The sequence below is a fragment of the Lissotriton helveticus genome, chromosome 7, assembly GCF_964261635.1.
Source record: "Lissotriton helveticus chromosome 7, aLisHel1.1, whole genome shotgun sequence".
Taxonomy (NCBI): Eukaryota; Metazoa; Chordata; class Amphibia; order Caudata; family Salamandridae; genus Lissotriton; species Lissotriton helveticus.
The window spans coordinates 96,263,939-96,290,916 of NC_136068.1; the positions used below are offsets into that span (position 1 = coordinate 96,263,939).

At 47.2% G+C, this 26,978-nt stretch overlaps 2 protein-coding genes across 2 annotated transcripts in view; one reads left to right on the forward strand and one right to left on the reverse strand.

Annotated features, from left to right (window-relative positions):
* The window catches only part of PSMA7 (proteasome 20S subunit alpha 7), a 66,216-nt gene extending 43,390 nt beyond the window's left edge, over positions 1-22,826 (reverse strand). The window contains exon 1 of the mRNA XM_078651590.1: positions 22,589-22,826. Coding sequence (XP_078507716.1) covers positions 22,589-22,684 — 96 coding nt within the window. The 5' untranslated portion in view covers positions 22,685-22,826. The remainder of the gene's footprint in view (positions 1-22,588) is intronic.
* A 635-nt stretch (positions 22,827-23,461) lies between these two features.
* Positions 23,462-26,978, forward strand: part of SS18L1 (SS18L1 subunit of BAF chromatin remodeling complex) — a 70,066-nt gene continuing 66,549 nt past the window's right edge. The window contains exon 1 of the mRNA XM_078652949.1: positions 23,462-23,868. Within this exon, the coding sequence (XP_078509075.1) occupies positions 23,800-23,868 (69 nt within the window). The 5' untranslated portion in view covers positions 23,462-23,799. The remainder of the gene's footprint in view (positions 23,869-26,978) is intronic.

Genomic DNA, 26,978 nt, shown 5'->3' on the forward strand with positions numbered 1-26,978 from the left:
CCACACATGCCTTTACTACGTACCTCTTAGTAAAAGTATGCGTGGTAAAGGTTGTCGTTGTAACCACGCATGCGTTGTAATGCATGCGTGGTTAAGGTTTTCGTTGAAACGGCCTCGTTGTAGTGGCAGTTTCCCAGAAGAAACAGACAGGGGCAGAAGGTGAAAGGGCAAACCTGCTACACGGATAAGGGAGATGTTTTGAAAGCACAAGGACGCACAAGGACTCCCAAGGAGTGCTCCAAGACATACAAATAGCTCCAAAAACCAGGCAGTGGAAGGAGACATGTACCTGGTCCATGCTCAATGGGAGGGCCAAACGCAAGAAGAGGGCATGACGCCTGCACGCCATGACGAACGGTACCAAAACAAATGAGACACTAAAGCTTACCAATTGTAGGCTATGGACGGGCTTTAAGCCCACAGATAGAACACACCACGTCTCTTCAAGACAGCGCAGCAGAGATCTAAAAAGGCCAGTATGAGGGAAAGCGCAATGGAGGAGGTCGGGAGTAAAGAGCAACACAGCGTAGTATTTGATTGGGAACACAAGGGAGAGAACATGAAAACACATGTAGTGCCAGGACTCGAAAAATCTACTCGCCCACTCACAATTGCTAGTCAAATTTTATCAGGTCGAGCTATTTTTAGCACATACTAATCCAATCTGGTGAGTGAACTTAAGGAGGTAGAGAACAGGTGTTTTGTTCATTCAGAAAGCGAATGAGCAATAAAGATGCCATTAAATCTGGCTTATCTTCATACATTTGCTGTCTGTTCAAGGAAAGATGTCAAATGTCAGTTTGTCTTTTTACTAATTGCCACTTGGAAAATTGAGTTTATTTTTAGGTCTTGCATAGGCAGACCTTGTGCTGTCTCTTCGAGATATGCTGTATTCAGTATAGGTGCACGAAGCTCCACCCACTTTCCGCCCATCTTTTTAACTGGCTCCTGTCACTGTCTTTTGTAAATGGTGGCTTTTCATAGGTCAATAGGTTTAGCAGTCCCTCCTCAGTATTGCCCTTTCTCTTTCTGTACCCTCCCATGAGGACACCCCTTGTCGCGTGTTGTTACTCGGGCAGTCCCTCCAGAGCGGGCAAGTCAGCACACAGACCAGTGCTCAGCTAGGCTCACACAAGGAGGCTGGCTGCACACCTCTGCAGAGTTATTTATTGCCCGTGTATCCAGAGACCAGGTAATTCGATGGCACAGGTCATCTTCACATCAGCTCATGCGCACAGCTCACATGGGCCATTCCTAACACTTTCGACTCACAGGAAGGGATGTGAGCGGCTCTGTGCCGTTCTGACTTCAGCAGCCCTCCCCCCACATACTACTGCTTTATGAAATGTCTCTGAACTCGGAGGTCACAGCTTGAGTCGAGGTAAAGAGCACCCAGACGTGTTGAGAAGGAAGTGCCGCAAACACGGCTTTTACTGCGATAGTTGATTTATTGTTTACCAATCAGCGCAGTGCTCTCTTTCTGAACACTGCTGTGGAGATGGGCAGGTGTTCACCTGTAGTTCAGCTGGATTGGGACAGGCCAGACATAAATGTAAGGCTAAAGGCTTTGGTCCTGCTTTTATGCCTGGTCTGCTCCTGTGTTGCTCTCTCTGTTCTAACCCTTGCAAAACAACCCGTGTTCTGTCTCGTAGTCGTGTCCTTGCTCCGCATCCCACTCTCGGCGTTGCTCTCCCTCATGCTCTTTCTCTCCTGCCAAACACCCCCATCTCCTACTATGCCAGTCATCTTGCCTTTAGGTTGGGATGGAAACTTAAATCCTGCGCAAGCATATTAACAATGAAGATAGCTACGTGGGTTGAGCGCCGGCCAGAGTTGTAGCTATATTCTAGTGATTTGAAAACCTTAGCAGGGGAGAGAGAGTTAAAAACCTCCCAAACTGACACAGCCTTTCATCATTCCTTGATGAGTAGTCTACTAAGAGCTATTCTGTTACTGACATTACCATATTCTAATGACAAATATTTTGCTCCCCTCTGGCCTCCGCGCAAATGAAGGCCAAGTGGAGTTCGGGTTGATTGGAGCCCACTTGCACAGAACACAGCAGTAAAATAGGTCTTGAGAAATTATTGTCTAGACAGGGCTGTGTCACTGAATAAAGCCAAACCTGAAATGATGAGTTAAACAAATACACACCCCCTCTGTGCATCCATATCTAGTGTATACATACACACACACATGCATTAACTGCACAGACAGACACACATAAATAGCCCTACCCAAATGTTGCGCACGCCAACCTCAGCTACACACATCACATGCATAGACAGACAAAACACTTGGGATTTCATACCAAACCTATTGTCTTTTCAGTCATAGTGTAATGTTTGTCTCATTAGCCATGGCAATTTGAGTTCATTCGACCCAGGGCTTTTATATGTGACCACATGTTTTTTTTCCATTGTTCAGGATACTTTTCTTCTAAATCTGCCCACTGTTCATATTAGGTTGCTGCTCCGATCTCACCAGGCAGTTGTGTTTCTGTGAACCCTGAAATCACAAGAGATCCCTTTATTTGTCCACCTTAAAGATTTTTAGGTCGTGCCTAGTGCAGCACGCATGCACTGCTCTAGGAGAGAGTCTCTTTGAATCCCTCCCGACTTTCAGAAAACTCGTGCGTGTGGCTTTAGATTTTACACACATTCTATTGGCCTTGGTGCGTGGCTTTCAAAAATGAAAGCACGCAATTGGCCAAAGGCGGGTGCATGGCCCACCTCTTTGTTTACTGGTTACTCCCATGGCGTTTTGTCTGCGGGAGCGAGCAGTGACTCCTTGTTAATCTTTCTCCTGCCTTCCTTCTTCCCTTCCCACCCTCCTCACAGCTCCACGCACCTCCAGCAGCCCCTCTCGTGTTCTGCCACGCCTGCTCGGGAGGTTAGCTGTGCAAGTATGGGCCCGCCCGCTTGATTAACCTTGCGCTGAATGAAAGGCATACCTGCCCGCCCCTCCCGCAGAGCACAGCCCGAGTCTTACAAGATAAGAGTCCAGAGCGGCTGGAAGCGGATCTGATGGGAAGGGCTGACCTGGCAAGGGCACAGCAGCTCGGGAGCCTCTTCAGGAGTAGGGGCCTGTGAGAACCGACCCCGGGAGAGTTAGCAGACTGAGGGAGGAACTCGCTCCGGGCAGGGACGACGCCGGCCGCTAGGCTCCAGGGCACCCAGAAATGACTGAATGCTTCTCCGTGAGTCTCTTCCCCTAGGGACTGCAGACTCCTCTCCCCCACTTCCTCCTCCTCCCTTCTTTACCCCTGATGCTACTCCCTGCCTACTACTCCTTGAAACCCTGCAATCCTTTTTTCAAAGTTGAATAAAGCAGTGCAGACAGGGTGGGTTCTTTTGTAAGTAAGGCGGGAGAGGGGCTGCTATGATGTCAGCTTTGCTTGGAGTTCAGGACAACACACGCGTTGCTACTGGGGTCCAGATGCGAGTGACTGACTGCCCCACAGCACGTTCAGCCCAGGCTATGTGTGTGGTGAGTGAGTGGTCCCACTCTGCATAGTACTCGGCTTACTTTCACTTGCTTGCTCACTCACCTACCTCCACATAGTTGTTCATGCTCACCCACTCTCAAACACGCATTCACTCGGTCACTAACCCACTCACAGCAGGGCTCAATTACTTCCAAGCCCAATCGCTCATCCACTGGTGCACTCATTCACACGCCCAATTACTCACTAAATCGTGAACTTAACTGACATAAACCCATTACTCCCTCCCTCACTAAGCTGAAGGGTGGTCCCAAAGTCTCTAGGTGACCGACAGGAACTCCCATGTGGCGCAATGGACAGAACTGCCGATTTTGGATCTGGGGAACCAGGTTCCAGTCTCGGCTTAACATCCTGTCATTGTGGGCAAATCACTTAGATCTATCTCCCTGTGCCTACAACTTCCGTACTCTGGTAGATGTAGTGCCCAACCCTTCCTGCTTGGAACTCCTTCGACTGACCGTAACCCGGCGCTGCCTGCCCCCCACAGCCAGGGCGCATGCCCGGGCAGCAGCGAAGAGGCTGAACTGCCACCGGCAGAGGAAGCCTGTCCACAGGATGCTCTCTATCGGTCCGAGATCCGCCCGCACCACTGAGGTTAGAAAGTACAGCGTTGGGCATGCACGTGAGCATGCAGACCACGCAGTTATGTTTCAGACGTGCAGTACAGTATGATTCTGGGTTCCAAAGCCAGGACCCCATCTCACTGTGGGGCTGCAGCTGAGAGGGGTAAGTGCACTCCGTTGGCCACCTGCCATCCCAGCTGCACCGCTGTCCTGCCAAAGCGCAGACATTCCCCTTGTATCTGGAAAGAATTTAGAACAAACTCCCCCGCTAAACCAAACGCCAACAGATATCCGCGGAAAAATGCACATACATCACCACCATATGCCCCTCAAACATGTGCCACACCGCTGGCACATCCTAACCGTCCTTCTCTGCCCACACTCATCACTGCCCTGTGCTTCCCCACTCCTGGATCTCCACTCTCGCAGAAAATACATCCGGCATCTGCAGACTGGCTGAGGACTACCCCGCCCGGGCACTCTCCGGTTCACTGGACACACTTCCCAGGTGAGTCTACCACACATGCCCCCCCGATCCACTGTGCACCCAGTGTAACAGGAATGCCTCCAGTCTGCGTGCTCTTCCCGCACGCCCCCCTCCCTGCTCCGAGCCCACTGCGCTCCCAGATACCACCCTCACCCCTCCCACATCACATCTATCTGCCTGCCACCACCACTACAGGAGACACATACACAAAACAAAGCGCCTGCACCATTTACCAGCGGTCGTGTGTTTATAGAACATACAGTGTGTGTAATGCGGACCATACATACGCACATGGCAGGCTAGAGGGGCGCTCCTCTGCTATCGTCACTGCTTCCCCTATGGAGTGTTTGCTCTGACTGCTATTTTTATCTTCTCAGGGAACCTAGCAGTTCAGACACAGACACACGGGCCTTGTGAGCTGGCGATGGGGCTCTACGACCCCGCCATATCTGCCTCACCCCTCTGCTTTATTTTTACAAAACGTAGGTCAGGCGTGTTAGTCCGGTTGAGTCTGTTTAAGCAGTGGTGTTCAACTTGGGTCCAGACGGCTGGGTCCATGCCAGATTTTACGGATAATCGCTTACTGAAAATGGGTTTCATCTCGGTTTGTTGTATTGAAATGAATCTAATGTGGCTATCCTGGAAACCTGGATGAGTCCAGCCCTCCTGGTCTTTTTTGAACACCCCGAGTCAAAGCAAACAACTCCCTGTTTAGAGCCTACCGTGTCCCATATTAAGTGAGAGTCACACATGCACATCCTCTCATGTTTTCCTTGTTTTAAGCTTGGGGGAGCGTTGGGCAGGAAATCACTGTGATGACAGCATAAATTATATGTTTGATAACATAGTTCTAGTGTTGCAGATTCAAAAGCTGGCATATAGGAAAGTCATGAGATGAACTGAACTGGCCTGCCAGTGCCTCTAAGGAATGTAGTGCTGAGTAAGAGAGAGGCTCTTCCCTATCATCATACCTTTCTGTGTACATCAGCCTATCACTGGCTTTACCACTCTTCCAACTGGCATGATTAATACGGATTACATCTTAATGGCATTTCTTGAGGTGCCCCCAGCCAACTCTATCCACTTGCCCCTACAGTTATGTTTACAGGGCTTCTGTTGGCTGATGCCAGACAGGTACCCGAGCTGTCCAAACAGAGCAGTTTGAAATCAGACTCAACTTTTCATCCACTGCGGGCCCTTTGAATGGGCAATTTCAAAACATGCACTCAGTGTTGCACTAGTCTCATTTTTATTCTTAAATAGTCCCACTGGTTTTCTTGCAAATTTTCACAGTTGCACTGATATCGTGCACTTGGTGCTCCCTTTAAAAGCGGATAGTTACTCCACCACAGCCAGTGTGGATTGTGTTTTACGCAGACTCCCCATTTTCTAGGATACACCAATGCCCAGCTGGTCACAGTCACACTACTTTTTTGTTACGCTCCATCCAGCCTCTGCCCAGCAGAACGGTCACATTTTCAAAACTCCTGGGCTGAAAATGGAGAACTCTTAGGCTCTAATCCCAACTCAAAGACTGGCATTGACCAACCCTGGGCAACTCTACTTGCCACTCCAGTGTCACAAAAAAAAAAAAAGCACACCACAAGTATTGTCAGCACTTTGGTCAGTAAAATAGCAGAGAATTTGCTTAAGGCTTACTGTTGCAGACTGAGTGCTGTAATTAAGCATTTCCAATGCAATAGGTCTCGCATTTGTTAAAGTTTAATCTTTTAGCGTTAAAAATGACTTTTTTTTTTACTTTTGCTTTTTCATACCAATGTAAATGCGAGACCTATTGTTAAAAGCAAAACGACAATCATGAACATTATCTGCGCCATCTTGTCTGATGGAAGTTCCTACCTGCACATAAACTGCAGTCATTCTGACCGATCACAGCACATATTGTAGTCTGTTGGTCACCTTCGCTTCACCCTGTCATTGCTAGCATCCTTCTGACTCTCTGACCAAACCGGATATGTGTGCTGGGGGCTATAAACTATTGTCACGACAAACATCAACACCACTTGCTGCCACAAATTCGTTTTTCCTCATCTCGGTTTACAGGCAAACCCATGGATACTCCTACACAAACAGGTTCCAAATACCAAACAGACTCTTCCAAACATGGTTTATTGCACTGCACACAGCAAGACTTGTTTTTGCCAACAATGGGACCTGTTTTTATCAACAGAACGGACTCTTAGATCTGGCCGGTCTGACATGTTTTAGACCCTGAAGAAAGGTCCAGCTGCAAGATTACATTGTCTGTTTTGACCTGGGTGGGAGGAGAATTAATGTTGGGCTTGTGTAACCATGTTGATGAAACAATGTTGGGCTTGTGTGACAACCTGCCCGGGGCGGAGACTCCAAGCTTGCAACCATGATAAATGATTCAAAAACATGGTGTCAGGAGGAGGAGCTACGCGGGCGTTCAAGATGGTCGCGTGAGCAGAGAGCTCCCGGGACCCGCGCTGCCCTTTCGCAAATATCCTGATTTTCAACATGGGCTTCTGAAGACGAACTCTTGCTGTCCTCGACATCCTTTTGGAAATCGAATTTGGACGTCGGGAGCCGATTTTACACAGACTTCAACTTTCTGGGCCTGCCCCGGGCGAGGCCAGGGGGCTCTACCGATTCGTGGGCCGGAGAGTAGTTTAACAACAGCGGAGTCTCTCCCCAGTCGGCCTCATCCTCACTTTCGGTTTCGATTTCTACTCTGGGCTCCGAGTGACTGTCTTCCTCTCCGATCCACTCCGGAGGCGGCACGACTTTGACCTGCTGCTGAGTCCTGCCCTGTCTGAGCATTTTCACTCATTGCTCTGTTGGCATTACGCCTATTTTTTGCCTGAAATTCGTCTTTGTGGTCCCATCGCCATCGGCCATTTTCACCGGGTCCCGAGGGCCCCTTCGGGGCACAGCTACCAACATGGCCACTAAACCTGAGTTCGAGAAGCGCAAGACGAAGACGCCTGTCCGCGGGGGACCTACCCAGACCAATTTCATGGACCGGTATACGCAACCGAAGGGATGCCCCAGCGGAGCCGGCCGCACTCTCGACGACTCCAGGGCAGACTCGACTGCGCCAACGGAGGTTTCTCTCCAGGACCTCATGAGTGCTATCACTGGGATGGAGGCAGCGATGGGACAGCAGTACGAGGCTCACACATCCAAGATCAACACAGTGGCTGTGGATGTCACACTGATCAGAGCGGACCTGGCCAAAACCAATGAGAGGGTTAAGGCCTTGGATCTAAAGACCTCCAGCCTGATCACTGATGTGGCGGACGCGCAGACGGAGATCGGCAACTTGAGATCGTCGCATGACTCGATGGCCCGTCGACTCGATGAACATGAAAATAGGGCCCGGCGAAATAACATACGCCTTATTGGTGTACCGGAAAATCCCGAGAACTCTGCTGTCGATCTCCTAGTGGAGGACCTGGTTTTAAAATACCTCGCTCCTGCCGGACTCAGCAAATTCTTTGCTATCGAGCGGGCATATCGTTTCCCGGGCGGAAAGATTAAGCCAGGATTAAGCCAGGGCCCCCCCCCCCAGGCCGATCATTGCCAGGCTCTTCCACTTTCGAGATAGAGACGCTATCCTTCAAGCCTCCTGGGATCGTGGCCCCTTGAAGTTCGAAAATGCTACTGTGAACATTTACCCGGACTTTACTCCCCAGGTCCAACGACAGAGAATGGTTTTCCAAGGAGTGAAGAGACGGCTGCGAGACCTGGGCCTCAAGTATGCAATGTTGTTTCCGGCCCGATTGCGCGTCGAATACGAGGAGCGAACTTTCTTCTTCGATCGCCCAGATAGCGTCAGTGACTGGCTTGACTTATTGCCTAAAAGGGACGATCGAACTGGGCACCCTGGTGGCGCCGAGAGGGGCACACCGGATCAGGAGTGACATTGTGGTTCCCGACGTCCGATCTTTCCTAACTGCTTGTCGGCTGAGTTTTGCTCTTTGTTCTTTGTTACTGTATTTGTTGAGCCCGAGGGTGGCTGGGGTGTAGGGGACTCTTCCTCCTCCTGGGTTCTTTGTGTAGTTTAGTTTTGATGAAAGGCGACAGGCACACTGCAAGTTGGGGTGGCTTTTGAGTCGTACGCAGGGGTGCAGGGTGGGGGGTGTTGTAACGGGTTCTTGTTGGGGGGGGGGGGGGGGAGTGTTTGTGTATTTGTTTTTCTCACATGGCATTGTATAGTCTGCACTCATCCTGCTATTGTTGGGTCTCATGGGGGAGGGCAATGGTCCTTTCACGGGATGGGGGTAGTGAGTTGAGACTTCTGTCCTGGAATGTCAATGGATTGGGGGATAGAATTAAACGAGGGGTGGTATTGCAGTATCTTCGACGCCATTCCCCTGATATTGTCTTGCTGCAGGAAACCCACTTTATTGGCAACGCTTGCCGGGCGATGAATAGACGTGGGTATCGGTTAGTTGCTCATGCTGGGTTCACGAGGGGTGGGTATTTTGACCAGGTCCTCTTTACCCCTTGAAATTGACGGGATAACACTAGATGATAGGGGTCGGTATGCTGTGATCTCGGGGAGATGGGAGGGTAAGACGCTCTCCATAATTAACATATATGTCCCCCCAGGCATACATGCCACCACCTATGCTGACCTTGGACGGCTTCTGCTGGGGCTACCTGAAGGTTTTCTTATTCTCGGTGGGGATTTTAACTCCGTGGTTTCTGGTACCTCTGATCGCTACCCCCCAGGGACGTACCTAGATCCCAGAGGTGGCTTAGTGAGTTGCTTGAAACCTTTGGGCTTATAGATAGTTGGAGACTTCTACATCCCACACAACTGCAATACACGTTCCACTCTGGGGCCCATGGTAGTCTCTCCAGACTTGATTATTTCTTAATGCCTTCAGCGCAATCATCCTTCGTGAGGGAGATCCGTCACCTTCCTAGGGGCATCTCTGATCATTCCCCCTTGTGGCTATGTTTTGAGGCCGGAATGGGTAGTGAGGGGAGAGTGGCTCCTATAAATCCATGGTACTTGCGAAACCCCAAGATACGCTCTGAGCTTGTGAAGGCAATTGATTGTTATTTTAACGAGAATGTGGGGTCTGTTTCTTCTTCCATTTCATTGTGGGAGGCCTTTAAGACTGTTCGTGGTTATTCATTGTCCTTAATTGCTGCCGCCAAGCAGGCTAAACATGAACTGACACGCCTTAAATCTGAAATAACTGTACTTGAGAGTGACCTCGGGGGGGGGATGCCACCCGTGCTACTTTGCACTCCCTTAGTCTGAAACAGGCTGACTATCGAGCCCTGGTTACTGATGCTGCTAAAGTTATGAATAGGGAGCAGCAGGGTAGACTGTATGACGTGGGTGATAAAGCGGGTAAGCTAATTGCGTGGCTGGACAAGAAAGAAAGACTGAATCGGGTTGTGCCTGTGATTGAGAGGTCGAATGGTGATCGGGTTTCGGAGCCGATTGGGATTGTTGATTGTTTTGTGGACCATTTTCAGACGGTTTACTCCTCGGTCAGTGATAGAGATGAGTGTGACTCCCGACTGTTGTTGCGTGATATTGCATTGCCCTGCCTCTCTGAAGAGGATAGGGCCTTAATGGATGCGCCGATTTCGGTGGATGAGATTGCTGTCGCCATCCGTGCCCTTCGGTCCGGTAGGGCTATGGGCCCCAATGGTCTGCCCATTGAGCTCTATAAACTGCGACCTGACAAAATGGCGCCTTATCTGAGGGGTATGTTCCTCGAGACATTCGATTCTGGTGTCCTTCCCATTGATCAGCGTTTGGCTATCATCGTTGTAATCCACAAGGAGGGTAAACCACGTGATCGCTGTGCCTCGTATAGGCCCATTTCGCTACTTAATGCCAAACCCAAAATACTCGCTAAATTATTAGCTAATCGATTGATTAAGGTGGTTGGAGACTTGGTCCATCCGGACCAATCTGGTTTTATTCCGCATCGGAACACCGCCCTTAACCTTCGGAGACTCCATGGAGTTCGAGAGAGCCGGCCATTTTGGCCTCCCTTGATGCCACTATGGCTTTTGACACCATAGAATGGCCGTACCTCTGGGCTGCTCTTGCTAAGTTTGGGTTCGGTCCGACATTCATTGCTTGGGTGAAGCTCCTCTATGAAAAACCGCTAGCCCAGGTTGTTGTAAATGGGAGGGTTTCCAGTACTTTCTCGCTCAGGCGGGGCACCCGGCAGGGTTGCCCACTGTCCCCGTTGCTCTTTGCCCTCGCCCTGGAACCATTGGCCGAGTGGCTTCGTTGGGAGCCCTCGATGAAGGGCATTCGGTGGGCTCCCGACTTTGAGGATCGAATCTCGCTATACGCAGACGACATCCTTCTATACCTCACGTCCCCTCGGAAGTACCTCAATGTGCTTTTCGATGTTCTGACCTCCTTCGGGAAGAACTCGGGTCTCGTCATTAATTGGACCAAGTCATGCGTCTACGTTTTGGCTGGAGATCTCTCTCCGTTGCCCCGTAGATTCCCGATTCAGTTGGCTGAGACCGGTTTTAAGTATCTGGGGATTTATGTTTCGCTGGACCCCGCCGTCCGTTATGAACGTAACCTTGGAGCCCCCCTTCAGCGGCTCAAACTCGACGTTCTACGATGGCGCCGGCTGCCTCTATCACCATTGGGGCGGGCGGCTCTCTTCAAGATGTCGTCGCTCCCCAGATTCTTATATGCACTGCAGAACTTCTTTGATCCCATTCCACCTGGATATTTCCGTGAAGTGGAGGGCCTTCAGAGGCGACTAATTTGGGATGGGCATGCTCGTATTTCGTTACCCAAACTCACTCTTCCATGGTACGACGGTGGCATCGCCCTCCCGGACATTAGACGCTATTATTGGGCCTCTCAGCTGAGTGCTGTTAATCACGTGACTTATACCCCCGGTCCTACTCCTGCCTTTGCAATGGATAAACATCTCTTGCCGGGGGGGGGGGGGGGGGGGGGGGAGGGGGGGGGGGAGTTTCAATAGGGCATTATATTCTAAGGAACCATATAAGACCCTGGTTGGACCCACCAAAATTGCTGTGCGAGTATGGCGCGATGAGAGTGCTGCCATGGGATGGTGTGATAGATTATCCCGCGCAACCCCGCTGTATGACTCTGATCATTTGGGAAACTTGTGGAGGACGAAAGGTTTTGATAAATGGGACATGATCGGTATAAGTAAGGTTGATGATCTCTGGTCCAAAGGTACCGTTAAGACTTTTGAGGAGCTTAAGACTGACTATGAGCTTGACAACAAGGAATTCTTTCGGTACGTTCAGTTGCAACATGCCTTATTTTGTGCCTTCCCCACGGGGACGGAGATTCCTGAATCCTCGCCTCTTGAGGACCGTATCCTTGATGGCCACGTACCTGACAGTACCATCTCATTGATTTATAAAAAACTCAATAATAGAGTTGACCTGCTTGTACGCCTCAGGGCTTTATGGACCGCTGATGGATTGGAATTGGTCGAGGACTGGCAAATGGCCGTGTCCTCCCCTAAGGAGGTGGCCATCCCTGCCCGCCTTCGGTTCGTCCAGTTACAGATCCTTCCTCGTGTGTATGTAACTGGTCCGCGTCTGGTGCGAATGGGTCATTCACTGGATGATCTATGTAAGCGTGGCTGTGGTATGAGTGGTACCTTTCTTCATATCCTGTGGGAGTGTCCTGTAGTGGCCGCTTTCTGGTCCAGAGTGCATGCTACTATGGAAAGGGTCACCGGGGTCTCACTTCAACCGGAGGCCAGACGATGCCTTCTCAATGTTTGGGAACCTAATGATTATAACACGGCTCAGATTTTTTGGGCTACTCTTGGTAACATGGTGGCCAAAAGGGATATTGCGCAGCTGTGGGGTTCCCATAGACCGCCTACGATATCGGCTTGGAAGGAAAACATGGACTGGTGCATGTTCAGGGAAAAGACGGTGTACCTGTCCCGGGGCAGACCCAATAAAGGGAGTAGAATATGGTCCCAATGGAATGCGTATCGTGGGAATGTTTGTACTCCCCCACAAGATTTTACCCTTGATATTCCCGTATCTCCCTAGATTGCATTCCAGGCCTACATACTATACTTCTGCATACTGCATGGTCTCCTCGCTGCCCCCTCACCCTGCAACTGATGCTTTGATTATTGTATGCTTAATGTGGAACTCATCCCCCGTGACCTCACATTTCCCGACTCTGGTTTTTCTGCCATGTGAATGTGTTTATATGTTGTTTGTTTTTAATTTTCGACAAAAAACAAAATCGGACCTTCAATGATCTGCCTTCCTAACTGGTATCCCATACACGTGTACTCTATAACGCCGCCGTACCCCCGGGTTGACGGCAAGGGGGTTGTGTTCTTAAAGGAATGGAGCGAATTTGACGTGTTGTTGCGGCCGGCCCTATGGGTTGTAGGCTGGAAGATGTGTAATGTGCACCAATGTAATAAAGGTCTTTAAAAAATAAAAAATAAAACACATGGTGTCAAACCTGTATAAAAGGAAGAGCCAAAGCAGTTGCCAGCAGAACACCTCCCTGAGACAGCCTGGTGTCTGCAGTTGATGTGGTCTCCTCTTGAGAGTAATAAACCTTTTTCTTGCCTTCCAGTTTCCAACGCCTGCATCGTTATTTTGATAGCGAATCCAAAGTGAATTAAAGGTGACCCTGCGCCAGGCAGCATTGGGGGTCTTAGGAGACTCGCTGCTTTTCACACTATTGCATTGCAAATACTTCTTTACCTAGCCATGTTGCAGTGTGCAGTACCATACGTGGCCAAAAGAGGTCCATAGATGCTTCTTTACCTAGCCAAGTTGCAACATGCAGTACCATGGTACTGCACGCTGCAACATGGCTAGGTAAAGAAGCATTCGCAATTCAATTGGTCACGCATTTGTTAAAGTTAGAGCTGTTGGTGTTAAAAAGGACAATGTTTTTTACTTTTTATACCAATGGCAATTGCGCTATGCAAATATAAATACTCAACTGCAAATAAACAAAACTAAAAACATTGTCATTTTCAACACGAACAGCTCAAACTTTAACATATGCGAGACCTATTGGATTGCAAATGCCTTCTTTCTCCTACTACAGTTAGAAGTTTTTGTAAAGTGAGCTGTCTGTAGATGTCAGGTGTTTTTCTTTAACACATAACATTTAAATAAATAGCCTGACAATGAATACTACAAATATTTCGAAATATATCAGGAATTACAAAAACATGTTTTTTTAATTAAGAAGTGAGGTGCAAAGAAAGACTTACATGGGAGCAAAACTTATTTTTTTTAATTCAGAACACTTTACTTGGTGATGTGCAAATGACACATTTGCAGAAACTATTTCCAAACGTTGTTTGTACACTAAATCGTTTTATCAATAAAACTGCATGTAAGCGGGAAATTTTGTGGCCATTTCAATGTAAAATCTGCTGGCTGCAAATTACAGTGTGCTACCATTTCATGCTTTAGCTATGTATTTATTAAAAGAGATAGGTTTTAAACACGATTTGAGAAAAATTCCTGCCCCATCCCTGGTGACAATCCTATTAATTAACTAAGAGGCAAATCTGGGGCCATGTGTATCCTATATGTGGCTACATTTGCATAATATATGGAGCAAAAGTTTAGTCTATTAAATCAGACAAAATAGTTTTTTGTACAGCAGATATGCTGCACTCATATTTGAAGGTGCACTCATATGTTATAATGATGAAAATGGCAGCTCAATAAATTAAAATGTTTGCCCACAATCACATAATTTGAAACCAGTTTATGGGTCAAGAGCATTACAATTAGGTGGAGTAGATTTAAGACACTAGACATGCAGGTCTTGGAACATTTTTAAGATTTATTGAGACCAAAGTGCAAAAAGAAATCGAAAAAAATAGTTACTTAAATGTGAACAGTGGAAAGATGTGAGCCACTTAGTGGTAAGGAGGTTGTGCTCCAGGGGAGAAGTGTGGCTCAAATGGTTAGAGCGGCAGACCCAGATGCAGAGGTCTGGCCCAGGACCAGGGTTCAATACCCGCCTTGGCGGGTCTTGGGCTCAATTTTCTCGGACCTGATAATTCTCGCCTCGGTGCCTATTCTAATCATGGGTCCCACTCTGTGACTCTGGGCAATAGCTTGCTTAATCTCCACAACGGCCCCAAAAGCGCTGGGATGCCTGGTTTCACCCTGGGGGTGCCCAGGAGTGGTCACTCACAGGGAAAACCAGGAAGGGTTCCTAAGCGGTATCCGGACAGCACCGGGACACTGCCTCAGGGAAGTAACTGTGCGCTCTATAAAATACCAGTACATTTACATTTACAAAGAGAGGAAAGAAAGTCATCAGATAAGAAGAAAGCAAAATGGAGTGACAAGAAAGCCAACCAATGGAGGGGCGCTAGGTGGCGCACAACCGTGATGGCAGCACACCGGTGAGGCTCCAGCCCGGCCGAGCTACTACTCATCCTTCACCCTCATCCTGCATGGCAAATATAATTAGCTAACATCACCACAGAAAGCCTAAATCACGCTGCACCTGAAGATACCTTTTTTATGACGCTGGGCCGACGAATACTCTATATATCTAAAGCGGAAATCTGCAACGGCCTGTGCAGCTCGGCGTGGGGGTGAGGCCGCGGCCGCGCTCACTGGGGAAGACCAAGGCTGCTGGAGAGAGGTACAGAAGGGCCCGAGCTGCGGATCGTGGCATTACCGGTGGCGGCCGAACGCCGATGTGGGAGAGGTGAGCGGTGGTGCTGACAGGTGGAGCCCGGCATTTGCGACCGTGCGTAGTCACTGGAGGTGGAAAGAGCCCCATATTAATATTGCGGCTGTGAGCGCCTAATCGGCGGGACTACCTGGGGCATCTCACTTCACGATCTCTTTAGTGTACCCGCTCCGCTTCTCACTACCCACTATTGGACTAGGACTGATTTGCTTCACTCCGGCAGGAAGTTACCATGGCTCCCCTTGACCCTCTGTCATTCATAGACTGGCCTATCATGGTGATGTATAACTTTATGCTCTGTATTGCCACATGATTTGCTCGGTGACTTGCCTCCGTCCTGCCGACACAGCCCGCCTCACGGCCTGGTAGTCGGTGGGTATGAGTAAGGAGGTTGAGGGGCAGGTCATGTACCCCTGGTGTACCCCCGTAAGGGCATACCCCCAATAGTTTTGTTGAAGAGGGACTGAGTAATAGTTGACCTATGAAAGTATTTTGGGTGGGATGGGATTTTGTACCTGGCGAGTTGGGGATGCCAGTGTGGGAGGGGGGGGGGGGGACGAACCTCGAGTGTTAAAGTGCTCATCATTCACCTGCTATTGATTCTTGACGTAAGGCTGAGCGTAAAGAAAGTGTAACAGATGACAGATAATGTAACTAACGTTAAGGTAATGTCGTGGAATGTGTGGGGGCTAAATAATCAGAGGAAAAAAGGCAGGTGCTGGGCTACCTAGATAGGCACCACCTTACTGTTGCGTTATTGCAGGAAACACACTTGGGCCCTGAGCCTGCACCAATATTTGCCTTCAGGTGGGCCTCACACCGCTACTTTGGATCATATTCGTGAGGATCGCTATTTTGCTTAAGAAGTGGCTAGCATTTGTACCCGGCGGAGTGGAGACTGATGCGGGGGGGTCGGGTTTGCCTGCCCTGGGGAAGACTCCCCTCTTATGATGCAACATTTGCAAACTACTATGGACCAAACACTGATGAACCCCAGACTCACCACCGCTTATGGAAAAAGATTCAAGAAATAGGGACTACCTATGTGGTATTGGGAGGGGGGAGGGAGGGGGAAAGAGACTTTAATACAGCATTGCAACCCCGAATGGACAGGTCCCGGACATTACCGTCACACTACACGACCACACGGCAGATATTGCACGATCTCATTGCTGATAATTCTATGACTGACTCCTGGAGGCACGCGCACCCTACATCGATGGAGGGCACACACTATTCAGCTGTTCATAACTCCTGGGCTAGCCTTGACTACGTGTTTTTTTTTTTTTTCTAATCGATGGGAATGCCGAGTTGGCTGGGGAATGCGACACACCTTGCCCGCACATATTCTGACCAATCTCCTGTTGTGGTAGATATGAATATCCCTATTAAGCTGTCCCTGTATATTAACTGGCGCCTTAACGCTCTAAACTTGCAGGAGGCGGTATTCAAGGCAGAGATGGAGCAGGATATATAGGCCTTTTTCGAACGCAATGTGGACTCCGTCCCCAGCATAACCACAGCATGGGAGGCGTTCAAAGTTACAGTGAGGGGGCGGTGCATCTCCAAAGGGGGAGGTATCCTTAAAACATTATGTGCTGACCTTGCAACATTAAAAAAAGAAATTTAAGGCGCTGGAATGCGAGCTTAGCACTAACCCTGACGATCACACACTTCGAGCCAATATACGTACTGCATTGACAGAATACGAAGAGCTAGCTGATAGGGAGTGTAAACTGCGGGGTAAACCACACAAGGCAAGAATATATGGAGATGGGGGCAGACCGGGTAGAGCTCTTGCAACCGCGACTCTGCCTCTTCTAGATTCTCCAATTATGTGACAGAGATACATGACACAGGGTATCATACACTGAAACCTCCCTGAGCAACTCACTATGTTTAGAGATTTTTATAGTGACCTTTACTCTTCCAAGAAGGGCTACCCGCTTGACCTGGCGGGTTACCTGGATGACACTGCATTAGCCTGGTTGGGAGATGTCCAACGGAAATTTCTTAAACTAGATTTAGAATTAGATGACATCACCGAGGCTATTATGCAGATGAAGTCCGGACAGGCTCCCGGGTCTGACTGACTGCTGATAGAGTTTTATAAAACATACGCCTCACTTTTAGCTCCCATCTTGAAGGAAGTATTTTATTCGGCGCTGGAGGAGGGATGCCTGCCTGTAACTATGCGGGAGCATTGATCACCTCCTTGCTAAAACCAGGGACACCCCCAACGCACTGTGACTCGTATCGGCCCCTGTCGCTGCTAAATTGTGATACCAAGATACTCGCTAAGATCCTAACAACCAGACTAAATTTATTGATGCAGCTACTTGCACTGCCAGACCAGGCGGGATTTATTCCGAGCCGATCCATGTCGCACAATCTCAGAACCCTGGCTGCGGTTCTGCAGGATATTGACCTCAATTGTTCAGCAGTGGCGGTGTTCCTGGACGCTACCAAAGCGTTTGACTCCCAGGAGTGGGATTACCTGCTGGGAGTACTGAATCGCATGGGAATGCCTGCTGCCTTTCTCCAGTGGATACAACTATTGTACTCCCGACCAGTGGCATCTGTACTCCTCAATGGCATTGGATCCTGATCTTTTCCCGTTTCCAGGGGGACACGCCAGCGCTGCCCCTTATCCCCAATCTTATTCGCCTTGGCAATAGAGCCGCTGGCGCTAAATTGCGTCAGCATCATATGGATAGGGCACTGGTATACCCCTCCAGGCAACAGCTTATTTCATTATACACAGACGACATGACGCTTTATGTCAAAAAAACGCAAGACAACTCCAACCCGGTACTGCGGGAAATCACTAAATTTGGGGCCATATCAGGAATACAAATTAATTGGGCCAAGACTGCGGTTTTTCCACTTACGGATAATACCTAGCCTCATCGGTTAGATTACCCACTAGTTTGGGAATTGGAAGAGCTCAAGTACCTAGGCATACATGTTGTCAGAGATAGAGACGCATTAATGAGACTTAATTACGGTACCGCTATTGATAAAATTACGGACTCTATTACGAAGTGGCTGCGACTCTCCCTCTCCATGGCGGGAAGAATATCGCTGATCAAGATGGTGCTTTTACCAAAGTTGTTATACCTCTTCATTAATATTCCATACCATCCCGGTCCCTTTTTCCTTACCACACTTAATTCCCAACTCACTAGGCTGATATGGGGAGGAAAGCAGGCACGTCTTAATCTGCCTACTATGATGCTGCCCTACCATCGGAGAGGGTACGATGTACCTGACTTTGAATATTATCACTACTGCACGCAGGCGCACTTTGCGACGTATTGGTTCCACCCGCCGCCCTTTATGCCCCACTTAGCAGTTGAGGACGGCTACAAGGCCCCCCCGCGGCTTATGTTTTCACAGCAGTGAAGGAGCAGGAGAGGGACCCATCCACGGTAGACTGTACCGTTCTTCCGTGGCACAAAATAGCCCGTAAGCTTGAGTCCCAGATGCTGTACTCTCCTAAGATGACCTTGCTGCGCAATCCCCTGTTGTAGGTTACGTATGAGGGCATCTGCCGTAGGATGCTTGAGAAACTTACTTACTCTACTTGGGGAGACCTCTACATAGGAAGGCAATTTCGTACTAAAGAACAATTTTTCACTACTCGTCCACCAACCACAATGGATGCGTTTTTGTACACCCGACTCCGACAGAGTGTGAAAGCTGACACCCCTGCATTTCCCGAAGAACCACCTAAATTGGAGCCTCGACGCGCTTTCTTACAGACAAGCCCCCCAAACAAGCCATCTGTCTTTTGTATAAACATACACAAACTGCAGCCCCATCTCGCCCTATTAGAGCCAGGAAAGAATGGAACAAAGATCTAGACGTCCCACTGACAGATGACCAATGGGAATGCAGCTGCGGTCAGACGGTCGCTATCACTGGGAAGAGCAGATTGCGACTTATTCATTTAAAATTTTTACATAGACTGTACCATACTCCGGCCAGGCTTCACAGATTCCATCTCAGGGATGATGATAGATGCACTGGTTGTGGCGGGGAGGGTGCAGATTTCCTGCATCTGGCGTGGAGTTGCCCCCTAGTGGCCGAGTATTGGGAACAGGTGTTTAGTTGCCTCTCGGGCATGTTGGGGATACAGCTGACGCCATGTATACTGGTAGCACTATTGGGTCTATCCCACGACATCAACACAACCCACAAAAAATTCCTTGCTATGGGGCTCCTCCTGGCGAAACGGCATGTAGCATGCCGATGGGGGAGAGGGCGCGCTCCCAAATTCAAATGCTGGATACACACAATGTCTACTTGGCAGGAAAATATGAACTACTATGCAGAACAATTGCCCACTGCATCACGCCCAAAAAACATTTGGGGCCTGCTCGTCTCCTACTTGCTTGCGCAAGAGGCGGAACGCGAGGGAGAAGAGGAAATTGTAGATTTGGGAGCTTGAGACGAGACCAGGCCGTGAGTGACACATCAGCCACATAGATGGAATTGGCTAGAATAAGAATGGCATTATGTTGATGACAGGAGGGGAAATTGATGTTATTTTCTGGAAGGTGATTTATGCTGCTGTGCTGGTGGGGACGTAATGTGGGGCTGAGGGAGGAATTTAGGAGGTTTATGTGCTTCTGTGACCTGGATTATCTGCCGTTTGTATGGCGCACCGGTGTTAATTGTTTGCACTACACAACGCAATGATTTGTTCTATTACAGAATGGACTGCGATGCTAGAATGCTCGCCAACGTCAAGGACTCTCGAGGGGGGGGGTAAGTTGGTGTTTTGGATAGATTGATGCGGGAAGGTGCCAATCTCTGTAGACTATGCTGTACTTCACGAATTGCTGATTCATGATTGCACTGATGTACCGCACAATTTCTCAATAAAGGTTTTTTGAAACTAAAAAAAAAAGAAAGCCAACCAATGGTATGCAATGTGCTGGCCCTAAGCCCACTGTACGTTTTGGTATGGCCCACAAGAGATCTTTTGAAAAAATATAGCTAAATGCTGCCTTAGGCAAGACCTAGTAAACTAAGATTTTACTTTCTCAGTCTGTGGGTCTACAAAAAACAACCTGAATTTGGTATCATTTAATAAAAGTTTATTATTTTCCTTTAGAACACATTTTAACTCACCAAGAATCTGGAAAGTCTAAGATAATACCGCCAAGGTTGCAAACTTATGTCTTTAACCTTTTGAATGCTATGGGGATTTTTCCCCTGTGCTGGAAACCCATGAACCCCATTATTCATGACGAGCTGGGCTCGTCATCAGCGTAGCAGGAGGCTACTGCATGACGAGCCCAGCTCGTCATGAGCGTGGAAGGGGTTAAGGACCTATGGAACTATGTAACATTAGCGGTCGAAGTGCATTAAAACAAAGTAGGCATAAGGACGGACTAAAAAGATCAAAATATTGTGTTAGTACATATGAAATAACACACCTTAAATGAAAAATAAATGGAAGTTGAAATTACCAGTGAGAGATGCACTTTTATACATTGTGAAACGTCTATTGGTAATGTGATCACTTAAGATACCTGTATGTATAACCAGAGGGCCACAGAACTGGATTCTGGTTGGTGCAGTGGGGAATAGTGTATTTGTTGTGTTACAAGGTCCCAACCTGTGACAGGAAGCACTGTGAATATGAACGGAATTACACACAGCATAAGAAAGGCTGCCACTAAGTGCATAAAAAGATTTAGGTTTAAGATTTTAAAAGTGCTTCAAAAATATGGACCCCAGTAATATGCAGACTGCACCTGCTGCAAACATTTTATTAACTGTACTTTAAAAAGCATACACACCAAGCTCATCAGGTAACCGTACAATACTAAACACAAAGAGATGATGGACGGAGTGCTGAAACTTTTCTGACACTCACCCCTAGTCACAGATCTGGGTTGAATCCATAATCGTTCTTAAGCTCTCTTCGCCACTCCAGTTCAGACCCAGCCATATACAAACAAGTCTTGACCCTGTTCCTCATGGGAACAGTCCAGCCCTAACTGCCAAGCCAGATCTTTCCTGGACAGTAAACAAGCATCCTGGGACCGGTGTTGGGGTAACACCGCTCATCAGACAGGCTAGCTTGAATCCAGTGGCAAAGTGAACAAGGGACCCACGTCTGGGCATACCTTGCTAACTTAGGGCAAACAACGCAAACACAAGGAGATGATGGACGAACCTTACAATACCTCTCAAAATGTAAACTTTTCAAGTGACACCATCAAGTAAAGCCAATACTAGCTTTCAAGCAGTCTTTACATTTGCAAATTAACCAAATGTGCACATTTATGTTTCTTTCGGGCAGTAGACACCCTGGTAAGAAGGCTTGTTTCTTGTTACAGCACTATGAAATATTTCACATGGACTCAAAGGGCACTTTAAACGAGTCTCTACTTTATTGAGGATACTTATGATTTTGGCAGATTAGACCCCTGCTTCTGGTTACTCCTTCCGCATAGTGTTCACAGTGAATAGGCATTACGGAAACAAAACCAGCATAATCAAGACTTATTCGCTATATTCTGAACTTGCAGCCCCTGCAATACTAAAAAAACAATATCCTATTCCAGGGCAACTTACTTTAACATACAAGAGATGCCTGTAAAATAAGAGACACAAACCTATCGCTTTTTCGGTATCAATATTAAGGGGGTAAGAGACTTCTTTCAGTTCATTGGATATGTCAAATGACTAGCAACCAACGGCTTATTGTATATAATGTATACATTGGGCGCCTACTCTGTTAAAGAAAATATTTTTTTCCAGTACCTGAACATCTGTTAATAATTCTGGGATGTGGCCAACCGTACAATAAAATATGATGGTGACTGGCTAACAAGACCATCAAAAAAGTTTGCTTAGTAGGATTTTAACATATTTATTTGCAGAGTTTTATATCGCGCTGGCTAGACCCGGGGGTATCAGAGCGCTTTACATGAGGATTAGTGAGTTGCAGGATTACAAAAGTCACATCAGTTACAAGTAAAGGAATAGGAGAAAAATATGAGTTAACACAATACCATATGAATAAACTACAAAATAAAAGACCGTTAGAGCCTGTCGGATTCGCCAACAAAATGTGTAAGAGCTCTCAGCTGAGACAGGTGCGTGACAAGTAGGAGAACTGTTCAGTAGCAGACGGGGCCAACGCAATCTGTTATCCCTCACATGTCGATACACCGAGAACAGACAGTCACGAGAAGCTGGGAAAAGGGACTACTCAATTCTTGCCTAAATCCCTTTCTGTTGTTGCTAAGGTCTATATCTACAGAATTGAAAGGCGACGCTGGAGTTCCCCTCACTCATAGATCCAATGCGTTCCCACTCACCGCGGTGCTCCCCTTCTTCACGGCCTCCTGTGCGTACTCCACCTGGAACAGATGCCCGTCCGGAGAAAAGACGGTGATGGCGCGGTCATAGCTCATGGTGCCAGAGGGATGGGGTTACTCGGTGTAGGGGGGTTAGGAAGGTGCCGATGCTTCGGGGAACTTCTCGCCTCTCTCACTGTCCCAGCACCACCGCAGATCCGCACAGTCACCGCGCCGCTGAGGCCACTTCCGCCTGCACAAATTGACCCGGCACATTCTGCACATGCGCGCTTCCGCCAGAGGATGACGCAGCCGTCGCCATCTTCAAATGGAGCCTCTTGGCAGGTCTACCTGCTGAAAGGAAGGTTTCAAATCCCAGCCAGCAAAATATTTGGTACAACAAAGTAGTAAAAATGCAAAATAAATGTTAAATTTATGTGGATAAACTATTTTCTGCAAGTACATTTTTGCTTATCGTATATTCGCATATTCTAGTAAAACACAAGCGCACACACAAACACACGTGTTTCTCTCGCTCTCTCTCTATAATATATCTTTATATGTCTTTCTCTCTCTCGCTATATATATATATATATATATATATATAGAGAGAGAGAGAGAGAGAGAGAGAGAGAGAGATCTCTCTCGATATATATATATATATATATATAGAGAGAGAGAGAGAGAGAGTGAGTGTGTGGCTTCTCTTCCAAACAGGAAGTTTAAGATGGCAGTCTTACAATCGCGAACCTCGCAGCCGTCTGTAAAGACTATTCTTTTTGGTCCGTCGTTTGTGTTTACCTGTCTGGCCGCAATTCCTCGACCCGCCTACGCCGCCGCGATACCCTTCTGCCCTCACTTCCAGCGCCTCCTACGTACGCTTATGACGTAACCGTCACCTAGAGTAGGGATGCTTTTCGCTTGCGACAGTAAACCTAAGGCGGGGGTGAGGAGAACGAACCAAGACGCAGAAGGGGGAGAACGAGGCTCATGTTTCCAGCGTACTCGATGTGCTTGGAGGATTTTGTTATTCAGATCTTCCCATCCCGAAATAAATGCAGTTCCGCCTCTGTCCGGGTTTTCGAATGCGAGAACATTATCTAATATGAAATAAATAGGTTATTGCACAGACACAGAACCCCCCGTCCACGAATGGAGCCGCCGGACAGTAATAGCTGGCAGATAATAAAAGAAATCTCCTAAGATTGGAATAAATCGCTGTCTGAGGCAGGATGTCTGTGGCCTTCGCTACGGCTCGGCCCAGGGGGAAGGGTGAAGTGACCCAGCAGACCATTCAGAAGGTAATGCGCGAAACACTGCCGGGATATTATTCTACGGGGCAGGGGTGCAGTGGGTGGGAGCTGTCTGTGTGACACAAAGAATGGTGTGCAAGGAAGAGAGGTGTGCAGCCACATGAATGCAGTGATAGGAGTGCGGAGGCGTGCATAAAAACATTTGTGCAATTAAAGAAGTGTGCAAGAACATGAATGCATAAACTGGTGTACAATAATAGCTCTGAGACGTGTGTAAGAGTATGTGTGCTAATGCATGGAATGTTTTGATGTGGCAGGTGTATACCAATGAGAAAGAGACAAGTGTGCAAGCTGGAGAGTGCATCAGCAGATATGTAAATATTTGAACAGAATGAGTGGCGTGAAAGGGTATGCTGCAGCCTGAAATAGTCAGACTCAGGTGTGCTGGCGTGCGAGCACAATGATTGGTGCTTAACAGTATGAGTGCCAAATCATTTAAACGGATTTATTAACTAAACGGATTTATTAACTTAAGTGGTAAGTGCAAGAACATGAATGTAAAGCCAAGTATACCAAGATAAGTGCAAAAACGTGAGCCTAAAGGCAGTTTTTTGGGATTTGGCGTATAAGGACATGATAGGGAAAATATGTATCTAAAGAGAGGAATTCAAATGCATTATTTCAAAGGCTGGTGTCCTAAAGCATGTTTGCAAAATAACATATGTAGACACAGGTGTGCAAGAGCATCCATGTAGAACAGGCAAGTGTACAAAACGATTGCTAAGAAGTGTGTATGAAAATAGATGAACTTTTTAATGTAGAAGAATATGTACACAGACAGGAATGCACGCACAGGGTTAAAGTGAATACTTGCAAGAGCAAAGTGTAAATACTGGCTTGCAAACACTAGGGTGCAAAACATGAGTGCAAATACAAGTCTTCACAGGATCAGTGTAAGTCGCATGTAAAAACAGTAAGGCAATGGTGAGTTCAGGAAATGGTGCGAACATGGTATCCTATCAGCCTTGTTTAAAATCCATTAGCATATAATGCACGTGTAAAAAGGCGAATGGATATACATCACGTTTGGGATGGAGTACTTTTGAGCCAAACTTTAAATCAGCTCCTTAGTCTCTAGTTGGTATTGTGTTTTTTTTTTTTTTTAGAAACTTGCTGACTTGTAAAGATATAGATCAGTTTGGCCTACCTATATATGTAGATGCTGACCTGCATTTATAACTTAATTACCTAACGTCACATGCCTCACTAGTTCCCAGTGTAGTGTATTTGCTATTTATGTGAATCTCTGTGAAATCCTAGGACCGCTTGAGGTTTGATGTCAAAAAACTAAATGAATCAATAAAAAGGTTGTCTGCTGGATGTGATGAATCTGTAATACACATCAGGACATCTTGTGTCCTGTGCAGCCACCCAAGCCCCTCTCACCGCCCCAATTTATCGGACACAACAGGTTAGACAAAAAGTAAAAGAAAACTTACTTATAGGATGATGTAAAACTAACAGTGACCAAACACGCTGCTATTACAGAGCCCAGAGTTGCTCATACCTCTGATAATGTTTCTCACACTTATTGCAACACAAAAACCTATGCACAGTTCTTCCAGTGCACCTTTGCCCTACACATCTTGCAGACAGAAACAGCTCAGCCGACATACCACAAGTCTGCAGCAACACTTGAATTCACAGTACCCATCTGTGGCTCTGCTGGTGGTCTTGAGTCTTGTTCAGCAGCACCCCTTGACTTCTTCAAGTTTGGTCTCAGTTGCAATGGGACTAATGAATCTTTATTTTGCAACTATGCCTGCTATGGCAATGTTGTCAATTATGTATAACTCTGACGATGCCCCTCAACCCTGAAGCAGCACTTGGTGTTTCAGCGCTAACGCACACACACTGTTAGCTAATCGGTGGCTTATCATTATGACTGCCTCTACTCATGTAATAGCAAATTCAATAACATTGTCTGATATTTACTCAGCTGTCTGACAAATAACATCTTCAGAATATCCACTCCAGATAACATATATTATGCTCACTTTTCATAAACAGTAGTACATCTCATACCATCTGCATTTCTGAATACAGGGACTAGCAAATTACTGCATTATATAGTCTTCCAGATCAAATAAAGCATTGTAGGAATTAAAAAGGAAATCAGCATTCTTTCAAGGGGTGCATGTAACACTATGTAAAATATAAGTAGTTAGGTTGATTCTGGGCAACCCATACTACTATAAAACACGCAGCTGCACAGTGAAGTCAAATGCTAATGGTAGAAAGGGAAGGGAAGGGTGCTGGGACACGAAAAGAGCAATACATTTCTAATGACTGCCCACCTCCTATCTGTAAATTATCTACTCATCTAAGACATTTTAACAGCATTACAGTGCCCTGTACGACCAAGAAACGTCAAGCTCAATCTCATTGTAGATTGATACTTTATGCTTGTTAGTGAGCCTTATTTAGGCAGCCACACTGCTGCTGGCTCAGGCAGCGGGAAAAATAAACAACGTAATCACAGCTGTGTGGAGTGGAAGCACTATTGGTGTGGAGGAACACATCTTCTGCAAAATCAAAACGTGTACTCTTGTCTACCAACATGTGGTCCGAGCTAAACATCTCTGTACTATTAACAAAAACTATATTTTAGCTTGATGACATAAAGTCTGGCGAGTGCTGCACGGTCAAGCAAAACGTTCAAATTTGAGTGCATGATGGGGTGTTAAAAATGTGTGCCAGATGTGAGTATGAGGGCAGGTATCCAAAGGAAAGTGACTAGGAACGAATATATTTTTGTTTTGCATTTTATGGAATCAGCTCCCCGCTGATCTTTACACCATCACAACCTTTATTGGTTTAAAGAAGTACAGAAGAGCTTTTCCTTAAGAGCATAAAAATACAGTTGACTTAATTTGAATATTTTGGTACTGCTAGTTTTATTTGAAGGGGTATTATCATTGAATGATGTGTAATGTTATCGATCATGTTGGATTGTTTATGTGTATACATTTTACAATGGTACCAAGATGCTGAGATTACTCTAGGCATGTTGAATGTGTGATAAGAAATGCATTTCAATTCTGTACATTTCCGTGTGGGTCATGCTGACCAGATGGACCATCATATAACAAAGATTT